Source organism: Hypomesus nipponensis, chromosome 9 (assembly GCF_054491055.1).
Source record: "Hypomesus nipponensis isolate SF chromosome 9, ASM5449105v1, whole genome shotgun sequence".
NCBI classification, from domain to species: Eukaryota; Metazoa; Chordata; class Actinopteri; order Osmeriformes; family Osmeridae; genus Hypomesus; species Hypomesus nipponensis.
In genome coordinates, this window is record NC_140369.1 from 2,559,024 (window position 1) to 2,572,495 (window position 13,472).

The 13,472-nt window shown below is 55.3% G+C and overlaps 1 protein-coding gene across 1 annotated transcript; it reads right to left on the reverse strand.

Moving 5' to 3' along the window:
* Positions 1–232: 232 nt before the first annotated feature.
* gli1 (GLI family zinc finger 1) lies at positions 233–12,924 on the reverse strand. Its single transcript, XM_084705953.1, has 12 exons — positions 12,822–12,924; positions 9,314–9,516; positions 8,541–8,636; positions 7,907–8,105; positions 7,373–7,535; positions 6,683–6,790; positions 6,070–6,210; positions 5,616–5,765; positions 5,281–5,445; positions 4,719–4,961; positions 3,998–4,304; positions 233–3,741 (listed from the first exon to the last, which is right to left on the reverse strand). Exons 1-12 carry the CDS (start codon positions 12,890–12,892, stop codon positions 1,310–1,312), a joined length of 4,278 nt encoding a protein of 1,425 aa, XP_084562079.1. The 5' UTR covers positions 12,893–12,924; the 3' UTR covers positions 233–1,309.
* Positions 12,925–13,472: the final 548 nt, after the last annotated feature.

Here is a 13,472-nt window from a genome sequence, read left to right on the forward strand (position 1 = left end):
TTATGTCAGATGGTCGGACCTGCAAGTGTCCAGCTATGATGACTCGTCATGGTTGAAACAGACCCAGACTCTCTTCATCATCATCATCATCATCATCAAATACTCACAGGCGACTATTGTACTCCAACACCCTCCTGTTGTACCCCAACACCTCACATTGACGTTTCATGGTCTAGCCACTCCACCCCACCCCACCCCACCCCACCCCACCCCACTCCACCCCAGCTATACTAATCCTGCTATGTCCTCTAGGTACCTACTTTACAGATGATAATAATGTATCCATTTAGCAGAACCTTTTATCCAATGTGACGTACAGGGAGGGATTTGAACCTGTAACCTCTTGATCTGCAGTTGAATGCTCTAACCACTGAGCTATACTTATCCCTCCTAGCTAGTACCCATACCTGCCTAGACCTGGTACTTCCATGAGATATCTAGTCCTAGTACGTCTTTTTGTCCACTAAATACTGTACCTAGTGCACAACTAGTACCTAGAACACAGCTGGTACCTAGTCCACAGCCAGTACCTTTGTCCACTGCTGGTATCTAGTGTGCAAGTCCACTGCTGGTAGCTGGAACACAGCTGTACCTGGTTTGCATGTCCATAACTGGTACCTAGTTCACTGCTGGTACCTAGTTCACTGCTGGATGAGTATGGATGGTTTGTGGCTGTAGCAGTCGTCGTGGTTTCAGATACTTCTTTTCTCATCTACTGTTCCGGAACTCTCCCAGAACAATTCCAGAACACTCCGGAGCTCCCCAGAACTCTACTCTCACAATCTTTTCATATTTCTGTATATATATAGAAGATTTAAAAGAAATTCATTATTTACAAGTGGCTTCTTTGTGTCTTTCTTCACACAGGCATGGCAGGGCGTCTCTGCCCTCCCAGGCCAGGCAGGGCAGAGCCCGGGGATGAGCTCCAGGCTGGATGACAGGAGAACTCTCTGTCATCCAGCCAGTCTGTCTGTCTGTAATGGGCACAGGAGCCAGGCCCCTTGGTTTGAAGGAAGGAAGGCTGGTTTGTGGGCGTGTCCATAACGTACCTACAGGCTAGGTTCTATGTGTGTGTGCGTGTGTGTTTGTGTGAGAAAGAGACAAGTTAGCCTCTCTAAGACCATAGAGATTAATACTGTATGTCTCCAGGAGTAAGCTACTGTGTTCAGGCCCTGGACGTAAAAGACTGTGTGTTCAGGTATCATGTTTCTGAAGCAGCGTGTTTGGTGTTTGGGTATCACACGGCTGTAACAGTTCAGGTCCAGTTGTTTGCTGTGTGTACTGTGAAGGTACAATCTGTCTACCGCGTCTACGACAGGGTGTTGAGGTACTTGTTCTCCCCGGCTAGTGAGGTCAGCATGGAAGTCATGTCCCCCACCGCCATGTTGAGGGAGGTCTGGGGCGTGGTTAGCCTGGACAACCCCTGGGAGGCGGAGCCTTGCTGCAGGAGGGGCGGGACCGGGCTGAAGGAGGAGGGGTCAGGGTCGTCGATGATGGAGGTGAAGTCAATCTGGGCGTTGTCCAGGTCCAGGTTCTCCAGAGCGTTGGAGACGGGCCCCGATTCGGGGTAGGCAAGCGAGGCCGACTTGTGGTTCTGCTGGTTCAGGCAGGGTCCGGTTTGGGGGTTCTGGTGCGCCATCTGCTGGCTGGAGTAGTACAGACTGTTGTTGTTGTTGTTGGAGGGGGGAAACATCTCCAGGTGGTTCTGCTGGACCGGGGGCAGTCGGACGGCTCGGCGGGGACTGGAGGTGGAGTGGACAGGGCTGAGGTGTGGGGAGCTGCCCAGGTAGGGCGCCCCCTGCTGGGGAAGGCTGTTCTGACGGCTCAGGGGCTTGCGGCCCTGCGGAGGCCTGGGGACCACCATGTCAGGGGTGTAGCAGGACCCGGACATGCCCAGCAGCTGTTGCTCCTTCTGGGCCACGGAGACAGGCCCTCTCCCCTGGGCTGTGGGGCTCATCAGGTTCTGGTTGGTGTAGGCTGGGTAGGCTTGGCCAGGGTAGAGGTTCTGGTTCTGAGGGCTGTGCTGCATCATAGCCTGCTGGTTGCCCATGTCCATGCTGGAGTCGGTCAGGGAAGCTTTGCCCCCGCCTGGGCCCCCCGGGACCCCCCTCTGTTCCTGCTGCTGCTCCCACATCAGAGCTTGCTGGGACTGGACATAGTTCCTCACCATCATCTCCTTGACCTGCATCATGGGGGTCTGGGACCTCCGGCCCTCGGCCAAGCCCAGGCTCAGGCCTCCCGTGCTGGGGAAGGAGCCCTGCGGCTGCCCCTGGGGCTCCATCTGGCCCTGGAAGTCACAGCTGGGGTTGGGGTACAGCTGGGGGGCCTGGGGATGGTTCTGGTGGAGCTTGGGGTTCTGGCAGGTGTCACCCCCTCCCAGTGAGGGGTGGAACTGCTGTTCTGGTTTGATGGTGAGCTTGTGGCTTCCGTCAGGGCTGGGATAGACACCTTGCTGGCTGAAGGAAACCTGAGTCTGCATCCCCTGGTCCTGGTACTGCATGGCATGGGCAGGATTCGGAACAGGGCTGGGCTCCCCCCAGGGCCCCAGGCTGGCCCCCCCAGCCCCCCCGCCCTGCCCCAGGCTGGGGTAATGAGGTCCGGAGGGGCTCAGTTGGCAGTTGCTCATGCCGTACTCCGCCTGTTGAAGCAGGGTGCTGGAGATGCTCTCAGGTTGGATAGGACCCACCTGTGCCCCCATCTGCCCGCCGACGCCCCCTCCACGCTGCCCCTGGTAGAGCAAGCCCCCACCCTGGTTCTGGTATCCCTGGTCAGGGCAGCCCAGGGCTTCGTGGCCGGGGGAGAGCTGGGAGGTCAGAGGGGCGCCCAGGTGCTGCTGCTGCTGCTGCTGCTGCTGCTGGTAGCCCAGGAAGGGCCTCTCTCCCGGAGGCTGCATCATACTGTGGTCCCTGGCTTCCATGGGGCCATGGGGCTCCATGGCCATGGCCTCCATCATGACGTTCTCAGTGATGCTGGGCGGGCGAGGGGAGTAAAGATGGCGGGAGAGGTTGGCGTCGGAGCCGCAGTGCTGCAGGGCGTTCCTTCGCCCCATCATCGACACGTTGTTGAGGCTGTTGAAGCGTTGCACCCTGGGAAGGTTCTGGGGGTCGCCGGCGGACCGCACGGGGTCACTGGCTCGCCGGGTGGCGTTGCCGGGCGCCAGGTGGGGGTAGATAACCCCCGTCCCATACTCCGTGTTGCCGCTGTGTCTGCGAGGGCCACCCTGCGGGAGAAAGGGGGGCAGGGGCTGGCTCTGGTACTCCCCCAGGAAGCCCCCCCTCCTCCCTGGGGGCCCCGGGGCCTCCATGCTGGGCAGGGGGGTCGGAGGGGGCCCTCCCGTAGCCGCAGCATACTTTGCTTTCAAACTGTACTGCTGGGCGGGGGTGAGGCTGGGCAAACCTGGCAACCCGCTGCCCCCGTGGCAGGGGCCACCTCTGCGGCGGGTCTCTGGGGAGAGGGGGTCCGCCCCCCCCTGGTCGGGCCCCAGCAGGTGACTCCCCCCTGCCCCGCCCATCTGGGAGACGTCGCTGGATCGCCGGCTAGACAGGTAAGGAGACACCATGGATGACCTCCTGCTCACCGTGTAGGCGGAGCTTAGACTGCTGGTGCCACTCCCTCTCCGGTCACTGGTTGGACAGGACATGCCGCCGGCTCCGCCCCCCAGCTCGGGATTGGACAGCTCCATGACGCGGCGGTTTGATAGGAGGGGGGAGGGGGCACACATGGACATCATGTCTCCAGGACCTGGAGAGGAGGAAGATCAAGGAACAGGAGAGGATGAGATTAGTCAGGGATGTATATCACAGGGACACTTTTGATTTATAAATAGAATCAGAAAAATGTAAAACACATCTCTCTCTCTCTCCCCCATTTCTCTCTCTCTCTGCCTGTCTACATCTGTCTTTCTGTCTGTCTGTCAGGCTGTATATTTCTATTTCTTTCATTCTTCTTTCATTCTTCGATCCATCCCATAATTATCGTTCAGTCCCCGGCCTCTTACCAGTGAGTGTGGGCAGCTTGTTGTTGCCAGGGCAACGGCCAGGTGGGGTGGGCCTTCGAACGTGCTTGAGCTTGTCGATCTTCAGGTTCTCCAGCCTCTTCAGAGCCATGCCCCCCCCGGCCTCGCTGCCCCCGGCCCCCCCAGGGCCCCCGGCCCCCCCAGCCCCCTCCTCCAGCCCCGTCAGGTCCTCCAGGCTGCCTGCTGCGTTCAGGTTCATCTCCACACCGCTGTCATTGTTGTTGGCGCTTCCTAGTGGTGAGCGTTCGCTACTGCAGGACGACTGGCCCCCGGGGCTGGGCTGGGACTTCTGAGAGCGGGGTGGGGGAGAGAGGGAGAGGGGGGAGGAGGGAGAGAGAGGGAGAGGGGGGGAGGAGGGAGAGAGAGGGAGAGGGGTGGAGAAGGGGGAGAGAGGGAGAGGGGGAGAGGAGGGAGAGAGAGGGAGAGGGGGGAGAAGGGGGAGAGAGGGAGGGGGAGAGGGAGTGGGAGAGATGGAAGGAGGGGGAGGGAGTGAGGGAAGGGAAGGGAGAGAGAGGGGTGTTGGGATGGAGAGGTAGAAGGGGAGAAAGGGAGAGGGGGAGAGGAGGGAGAGAAAAGAGAGATAGATGAGAAAAAAACAGGGATAGATGGTTTGACTACAGAAGCCCATGCTCATCCACACACACACACACCTCCTTACTCCCCCCCACTCACCAGAACACACACACACACACACAGCCCTCACCAGAGCACTCTCCGGGGCCAGCAGTTTGCAGTCCTCCCTGCGACTCTCCTCCTTCTCCAGCAGCAGTTCACAGCCCGGGCCCCCGGGGGTCAGTGCTGAGCCAGGGGCCCGGGGCCCTGTGTCTCCGCGGTGCTTCTTGGTGATGTGGGCCTCGGGCCCGTGAACAGTCTTCACGTGCTTCCTCAGGGAGCTGGGGTCCGTGTAGCGCTTGGTGCAGCCGGGGATCTTACACACGTACGGCTTCTGCACACCAGGGGACAGGAAGTGTGAGGAGACTCCGCCAGGACAGGGACATCTGAACATGTCCTCACCTGGTCTCTCCTGGTCTCCCCCCTCACCTTTTAGCGTGTCTCTGTGTCTGTGTGTCTCTCTCACTCTCTCTGTGTGTGTGTGTCTCTCTCTCTCTCTCTCTCTCTCTCTCTCTCTCTCTCTCTCTATGTGTCTCTTTCTCTCTGTGTGTGTGTGTGTCCCTTTCTCTGTGTGTGTGTGTATGTGTGTGTGTGCGTGTCTCTCTCTCTCTCTGTGTGTGTCTCTTTCTCTCTGTGTGTGTGTGTGTGTGTACCTCGTTGGAGTGTGTCCTGTTCTGGTGCTTGGCGCGGTCCGAGGCGTTGGAGAAGGCCTTGTTGCAGGCCTCGTGCTCACACACGTAGGGCTTCTCTCCCGTGTGCGAGCGCAGGTGGGTCTTCAGGTTCTCCAGCCTGGAGTAGGCCTTGTTACAGCCCTCAAACTGCAGCACACACACACAGAAACACACACAGTACAGAAACACAGAAACACACACACATACACAGCGAGACACAGGCTATTTTACCACCTCAAACTGACAAACACAAACACAGATGTAGGTTTAACACTGAAACACAGACACAAACCCTGGCACCAGGCGTCTGTACTCACAGTGCACTTGTGTGGTTTCTCCCCGGTGTGTCTGCGCATGTGCACCACCAGCATGTACTGGGCCTTGAAGGGCCTCTGCTCTCTGGAGCACTCCTGCCAGTGACACACAAACTCCTTCTTCTCCCCGTGGATGTGCTCGTTGTTGATGTGCTGGAGAACCCAGAGAGAACCCAGAGAGAACCCAGAGAGAACAGAGAGAGAACCCAGAGAGAACAGAGAGAACAGTGGGAGAACTCTGTTAACTCACTGTATTATAGTTTGATCAGTCCTGTAAACGGTTTTCCCCCTCCCCTCCCCCCTTTCCCCCCTCCCCCCTCCCCTCTCCCCTCCCTTCCCCTTCCCCCCTCCCCCTCTCCCCTCCCTCCCCTCCCCCCCTCCCCCCTCCCCTCTCCCCTCCCTTCCCCCATCCCCCTCTCCTCCTTCCCCCCCTATCCTCTCTTCTCTCCCTCCTTACGTGCACCAGTTGTTCCTGGGTATCAAACTCCTTGCTGCAGCTCTCCCAGTGGCAGTTTGTTTCGTAGACGGCATCGGCCTCCTGCTTGCCGTCCTCCTTGTCAAGGTCGTCCCGCCCCTCCAGGAGGCCCAGCAGAGGGTCCTGGGAACGAGGCCAGTCAGCTTGGTTCAGTTCAGTTTGGTTCAGTTCAATTTGGTTCAGTTTTGTCCTGTTCAGTTCAGGTCAGTTCTTCTTGGATCAGTACAAGTCAGTTCAGTTCAAGTGACTTTAAGCCAGATCCCTTAGGTCAGTTTGGTATGTATGATGTATGATGTAGTGTATTGTGTTGATGTTGTGTGTGCTGTGCTGGTACCTTTGCTGGTAGCTGTGTGGTGTGCTGTGCTAGTAATGTCTGCTGTGCTGGTAGCTGTGCTGGTAGTGTCTGATGTGCTGGTAGCTGTGCTGGTAGTGTGTGCTGTGCTGGTACCTGTGCTTGTAGTGTGTGCTGTGCTGGTAGTGTCTGCTGTGCTGGTACCTGTGTGCTGTGCTGGTAGCTGTGTGCTGTGCTGGTAGCTGTGCTGGTATATGTCTGCTTTGCTGGTACCTGTGCTGGTAGTGTGTGCTGTGCTGATACCTGTGTGCCGGTAGACGAGGGGCTGGCCACGTCTCCTTCAGATCTGTCCTCCAGACCCTTGATGCTGATGCCGTCCATCACACTGCCCAACACTGGCTCTGTCTTCATCTGCTCACACACACACACACACACCACCATAGTATAGTATGGTATTAGTATGGTGTATTACTGTAGTGTAATATATAGCGATTCATGTTGTTTAATTGTAACTTGCTTAACAACTTATGGTTCTTCCCTTTGGCACTTATTTTTGGTTTTTCACAATGTGTGCTTCATGTTTTGGCTACCCAAAATGTTTTTGGGGCAAACTTGTTGTTATTGTCCGTGACCTATGCACTTTGTAAATCTCTCTCTTGGAAGTCGCTTTGGATAAAAGCGTCTGCTAAATGAATAAATTTAAATGTAAATATAGTTAAGTATTATTGTAGTCTAATATGTAGTGTAATAGTATCGTATTAGTGTGCTGTAGTATAGTATTAGTGTGCTGTAGTATAGTATAGAATTAGTGTGCTGTAGTACAGTATAGAATTAGTGTGCTGTAGTACAGTATAGTATTAGTGTGCTGTAGCATAGTATAGTATTAGTGTGCTGTAGTACAGTATAGTATTAGTGTGCTGTAGTATAGTATAGAATTAGTGTGCTGTAGTATAGTATAGTATTAGTATGGTGTAGCGGAGGGGGGGGTCTTACAAGGCCGTGCTTGGGGGGGGCGTGGAGCCGGGGGTTGTGGGGGGGCAGGCGGGGGGCGTGGCATGGCCCGTGGGCGTGGCTTAGCGGGGTTCCGCCCCCATACATGGAGCCCTGGGGTCGGGATTGGTAGTTCATGGGACTGGAGTAACCAACCACCGAAGGACTGCAGGAGAGTAGAGGACAACGCTATGAGGAAGTCAAGTCATTCATTCATACATATAGATCTGGGTTCTGGGTCTGGTCTAGTCTGGATTTGGCCCTAGTTCAGGCCCTACCCCTGTCCCTGCCCCTTTTCCCTGCCCTGTCCCTGCCCCTTTTCCCTGCCCTGGTCCTGCCCATCCCTAGTCCTGCCCATCCCTGGTCCTGCCCATCCCTGGTCCTGCCCTGTCCCTGCCCCTTTTCCCTGCCCTGTCCCTGCCCCTTTTCCCTGCCCTGGTCCTGCCCATCCCTGGTCCTGCCCATCTCTGGTCCTGCCCATCCCTGGTCCTGCCCTGCCCTGGTCCTGCCCTGGTCCTGCCCATCCCTGGTCCTGACCTCATGGCGCCCACTGATAGGTGTCCGTAAGAGCTGGCTCCGTGAGGGTTGCAGCGGGCGTTCACGAAGGCCACCAGCGAGTTGGGAGACGTCCGGATCACCGTCTGCAGGTCCACGCTGGCGTCCGACAGAGGAGAGATGGACAGAGCTCGCTTCTTACTCAGCTTCAGCATGGAGCGGGGGGTGGAGAACCTGGAGCCTGGGGGGGAGGGGGGGGGTTAGGGGGAGGGAGGGAGGGAGGGAGGGAGGGACATGAGAGGAGATGATTACTGTAAGAATAGAGAGAGAATTAGGAAGATTCTTCATGTAGTAGAGAGAGAGAGGGAGAGATGGAGGGAGACATATGAAGTTAGAAAGAGGAGAGAGAGCCAAAGAGAGGAGAGACAGAGGAGAGCGATACAGAGCAAGAGAGAGAAAGAGGAGAGACAAATGTAGACAGAGGTGAGAGAGGAGAGAGAGAGGTAAACAGATGGAGGTGAGAGAGAGGAGAGAGACAGATGGAGGTTTGAGAGAGAGCAAGCGAGAGAGTGAGAGCGAGCGAGAGAGAGAGAGAGCGAGAGCGAGAGCAAGAGAGAGCGAGAGAGAGAGAGAGAGAGAGACACAGTTGGAGGTGAGACTGGGTGTCCTCTCCTACCGTCTCCAGGGCCCAGGTGCTCAGGCTGGCCATGAGGGAACACCTGGTGGGAGGAGAGCAGGTTGTTCTGGCTCCCATAGGGGACGCTGCTCCCTCCTACACACAACAAGAGCAGGGGTTAGGAGGGGAGAGGAGATTGGTGGGGTTAGGAGAGGGGAGGGGAGGGGAGAGGAGAGGAGAGGGGAAAGGAGAGGGGAGAGGGGTGGGTTTAGGAGAGGAGAGGGGAGGGGGGTGGGGTTAAGAGAGGGGAGGGGAGGTGAGGGGAGGGGAGGGGAGGGGAGGGGAGGGGAGGGGAGGGGAGGGGAGGGGAGAGGAGAGGAGAGGAGAGGAGAGGAGAGGAGAGGAGAGGAGAGGAGAGGAGAGGAGAGGAGAGGAGAGGAGAGGAGAGGATAGGAGAGGATAGGAAAGGAGAGGAGAGGGGAAAGGGGAGGGGAGAGGGGTGGGTTTAGGAGAGGAGAGGGGAGGGGGGTGGGGTTAGGAGAGGGGAGGGGAGGGGAGGGGAGGGGAGGGGAGAGGAGAGGAGAGGAGAGGAGAGGAGAGGAGAGGAGAGGAGAGGAGAGGAGAGGAGAGGGGAAAGGGGAGGGGAGAGGGGTGGGTTTAGGAGAGGAGAGGGGAGATGGATGGGGTTAGGAGAGGAGAGGAGAGGGGAGGGGGGTGGGGTTAAGAGAGGGGAGGGGTTAGGAGAGGTGAGGGGAGGAGAGAAGTAAAGAGAATAGAGGGAGGGAAGGAAGAGAGGATAGGCAAGAAGTGGGGAGGAGGAGAGAGTTAGTCACCCTCAGAAGAGGTGAGTCCTCGGTGGGCCATCATACTGAGGGGCGGAGGAGCCAGGGGGGGCCGCATGTACTGGTCCATGCAGGGGCCAGGGCTCATCCCAGGGCTCATCCCAGGGGTCATGGGGTTGTACATGGCTCTGCAGTCCTGTGATTGGCTGTTGTGGAGCGGACCATGTTGGGTAGAGACATCACTGTAGGAAGATCTACACACACACATTTATACACACACACACACACACATGCACAAATTAGTATCACAGCCCCTGTCCACAAATTACAAATACAATAGTACTGGTCAGTAAGGTTCACATATCCTCGCGTTGAATAAAAGCATCTGCTAAATAAATAAAAAGTCAAACATAAGTTCTGAGGTTAGAGCTGTAATGTGTAATGTGTCCATGTGTCCACTAAGGGGTGCTGTGTTACAACCCAGGCTCGTCTCTGCTCTGAGGAGAGAAGAGGAAGTGGGCTGGCTGGAAGTTTCTAACTCTCCTGAATATCAAACTTGTTCTTTCCTCCTTCTGACTGACTCACAATGCTCCCCTCCTCTTTTCATCCTATCCTCTGTTCCCTCTTTCTTTCTGCTTATCCCTCCCTCCCTCCCTCCCTCCCTCCCTCCCTCCCTCCCTCCCTCCCTCCCTCCCTCCCTCCCTCCCTCCCTCCCTCCCTCCCTCCCTCCCTCCCTCCCTCCCTCCCTCCCTCCCTCCCTCCCTCCCTCCCTCCCTCCCTCCCTGTAGAGAAGACGTTATTCATCTCTCTATCTAAGTCTCTCTTTCAGCTTCTCTCATTCTCTCAGAACAACGTGTGTTCCACCCAAACTAAAACTGTCGCTTTAATCCACTACGCCTGCTCCCCCCTCTTTCTCTCTCCCGCTCTCTTTCCCTCCTTCCCTCTTCTCTCACTCACTCTCACTCAATCTTTCCCGTCTCCTCGCTCTCCCCCTCCTTACCTCCTTCTCTCTCCCTCCCTCCTTCCCTCCCTCCTCCCCCTCTTCTCTCTCCCTTGTTTCTCTACCTTCCATTTCCTTTCCTTATCTCTCCCGTGTTCCCCTCTTTCTCTCAATCTGAATCTCTCTCTCTCCCTCTCCTGGAGCCCAGGCAGGGTAACCGGAGGAGGGGTTTCCAGCCATGCTGTGCTGCACAGAGCTGGCCAGCCTGTGATTAGCAGCTGTCAGAGGGGGAGGGGGGGAGGAGGAGGAGGGGGAGAGGCCTCGAGCAACCTGGGTGGCATGGGAGGGGGGAGGAGGGGAGGGCAGGGGGAGGGGAGGACACAGGGGCTGACCTAACTATCTCCACGCCCATTGTTAGAGAGGCAGAGCAGAGCCCAGCTCCTGACAGGACAGCCGGCTCCTCGCAGGCTTCCAGCACATTTTCCCTTTTGACTCTTTTAGCAGACGCTTTGATCCAAAGAAACATCCAAACAGTGCACGTAGAGAGAACAGCAGATGATCCCGGATGAGAGAGAAGTGGAGGAGTTAGAGAGGGAAAGGAGGAGGACAGGAGGAGGACAGGAGGAGGACAGGAGGAGGAGGAGGACAGGAGGAGGACAGGAGGAGGAGGAGGACAGGAGGAGGACAGGAGGAGGACAGGAGGAGGACAGGAGGAGGACAGGAGGAGGAGGAGGACAGGAGGAGGACAGGAGGAGGAGGAGGACAGGAGGAGGACAGGAGGAGGACAGGAGGAGGGCAGGAGGAGGATAGGAGGAGGATAGGAGAAGGAGAGGAGAAGATGAGGAGAAGGAGGAGGAGAAGAAAGACAGGAGGAGGAGAGGTAGCAGAGTTGGAGGCTCCTGTCCCAATTGGACCCTGACACTGGGTTTGGGGGAAGGTGTGTCGCAATTGTGTGTCCTGTGTTTTGTAATGTTGTTGGCATTTGGCGGTGTCTGTGTTTCTGACCCCTGCTCAGTGTTGGGGGTAACGAGTTACAAAGTAACGGATTACAGTAACGATATTACTATTATAGGTAACAAAGTAAAGTAACGCATTACACTCAAAATATTGGTAACTACACTACTTTACTAGACCTCAGGAACGTGCTTTCCTGCGTTACGCAAGCCATTTTTGCCAGTCCGAAAAGTTCTCTTTTAGTGGCGCTTGCATGCTCGCCTGTGTGCTTGCTTGTCTGGGTACCATTGCCACAGAGACCGATTTTTCGGACTGTCAAAAATGGTGCATAGACATTGACAACCCTGTTTCACATAATTGATACTTGGTTGGCGTAGAAGGAGGGAAGTGGGAAAATGGATGAGACGGAGACATGAGGGTTCAGCCAGTGGCGATATTCTCATTATTTTAACTTTGTTGCTCGAAAGGACAAAAATATTACAGTAATATACACTCTATGTCCAGGCGAGAGGTGTCTTTCAACTGTTGTCAACTCAATGAGATTTTAAAGTCAGGCATATTTCTTTGGTCAGACAGTGTGGACTGGGTTAATGTTCGTTCAAGTGAACGGCTGAGTTTTATATGTCATTTTGTTTTACATGTTTACATTTACAATACACTGTTGAAAGGATAAGAGATGCCCTTTATTGAACATTGAAAAATAAAGTGATGAAAGGGCCATGACGTTTGTCCATGTATCTTTGCGGTAAATTTGGACATTTGCTTAAAAAATGTGAAAGTAAAGTAACTAGTAGTGAAGTTACTTTTCAAAAGCAGTAACTAGTAAAGTAATCTAGTTAGAATTTTCAGAAGTAACTATTAACTTGTAACTAGTTACAAGTAACTACCCCAACACTGCCCATGCTGTACACTAATTTCCTTTTTAAGGATAAATAAAATTGAAAGTTGAAGTTGAAGGGGGGAGCTGGTGAGGAGAGAATGACCGGAGTGTGAGAGAGAGGGTGAGGGAGAAGGAAGAGAGAGAGGGTGAGGGAGAAGGAAGAGAGAGAGGGTGAGGGAGAAGGAAGAGAGAGAGGGTGAGGGAGAAGGAAGAGAGAGAGGGTGAGGGAGAAGGAAGAGAGAGAGGGTGAGGGAGAAGGAAGAGAGAGAGGGTGAGGGAGAAGGAAGAGAGAGAGGGTGAGGGAGAAGGAAGAGAGAGAGGGTGAGGGAGAAGGAAGAGAGAGAGGGTGAGGGAGAAGGAAGAGAGAGAGGGTGAGGGAGAAGGAAGAGAGAGAGGGTGAAGAAAGAGGGAGGAAGAGGAAAGCAAGGAGAGAGGGGGAATGGAGGAGGAGAGAGAGGGAGGGGGAGAAGGGAGAGAGGTCTCACCCTCTGGAGGGAGGAGGGCAGAGAGGTGGGGGATAGAGGGGGGAGGAGAGAGGGGGGAGGGGAGAGAGGGGGGAGGGAGAGAGGATGAGGGGAGACGGGGAGACAGGGAGGAGGGAGAGAGGATGAAGGGAGAGATGGGGGAGGGAGAGAGGATGAGGGGAGGGAGAGAGGAGGGAGAGAGGATGAGGGGAGAGAGAGAGGATGAGGGGAGAGAGGATGAGGGGAGAGGGGGGAGGGAGAGAGGATGAGGGGAGGGAGAGAGGAGGGAGAGAGGATGAGGGGAGACAAGGGGAATCTCACCCTCTGGAGGGCAGGTTGGGGGAGGACTCATAGTGGTACAGCCCCTGGTGTGGCTGCATGTCCACTGGCATAAGGCCTCAGCTTACACACACACCTGGGACCCTGTTGGACACACACACACACACACACAGATTAGTGTAAACCAACCACAGGAGAAGCCAAAAGGTGATTGGCGGCCGTCCAGGTCATGTGAAAGAGTTTCTACACCCTGATAGGCTCTAAGACGATTAACCTTGAAGACATAGACAACATGATTGGCTGAGCCCTCCTGTCCCTGAGAGACCTGCTTCCTGACTGGTCAGATCCATCCCTATGGCAACCAGGGGCCAGGTAGGAGATAGAGAATCACATTGTTCACCAGTCAAGTTAAAACACAAAAACACTCTCTTATTTACATTTTTAACCCCTACGGTTAATACTCTCCAATGGTTAAACACGTCAATCCTCATCTTGATTCCGATGAATCTTTGCCAACATTTTCTTTTTGAGCGGTTTATTTTTATTTGGCGGTAAATCCTGGTTTATTATTGTCAAAACCCCCAAAAAAGGAAAAAAAATGTGGGTTGTGAATGTGAAACAACCATATGAATATCCATGGAACATCTCCCACCTTCAACCTTTCACCAGGGGTGGGCTAACCCTTAAAGCAGC

What these genes read in the sequence shown, in the direction of transcription:
- gli1 (XM_084705953.1), bottom strand. Translation starts at nt 12,892, where the DNA reads ATGCCAGTGGACATGCAGCCACACCAGGGGCTGTACCACTATGAGTCC. An exon ending in CTATCAGTGGGCGCCATGAG is followed by an intron (nt 7,536 to 7,906) that starts GTCAGGACCAGG and finishes ACTCTCCTGCAG; the next exon opens with TCCTTCGGTGGTTGGTTACT. An exon ending in AGAAACCACACAAGTGCACT is followed by an intron (nt 5,446 to 5,615) that starts GTGAGTACAGAC and finishes TGTGTGCTGCAG; the next exon opens with TTTGAGGGCTGTAACAAGGC.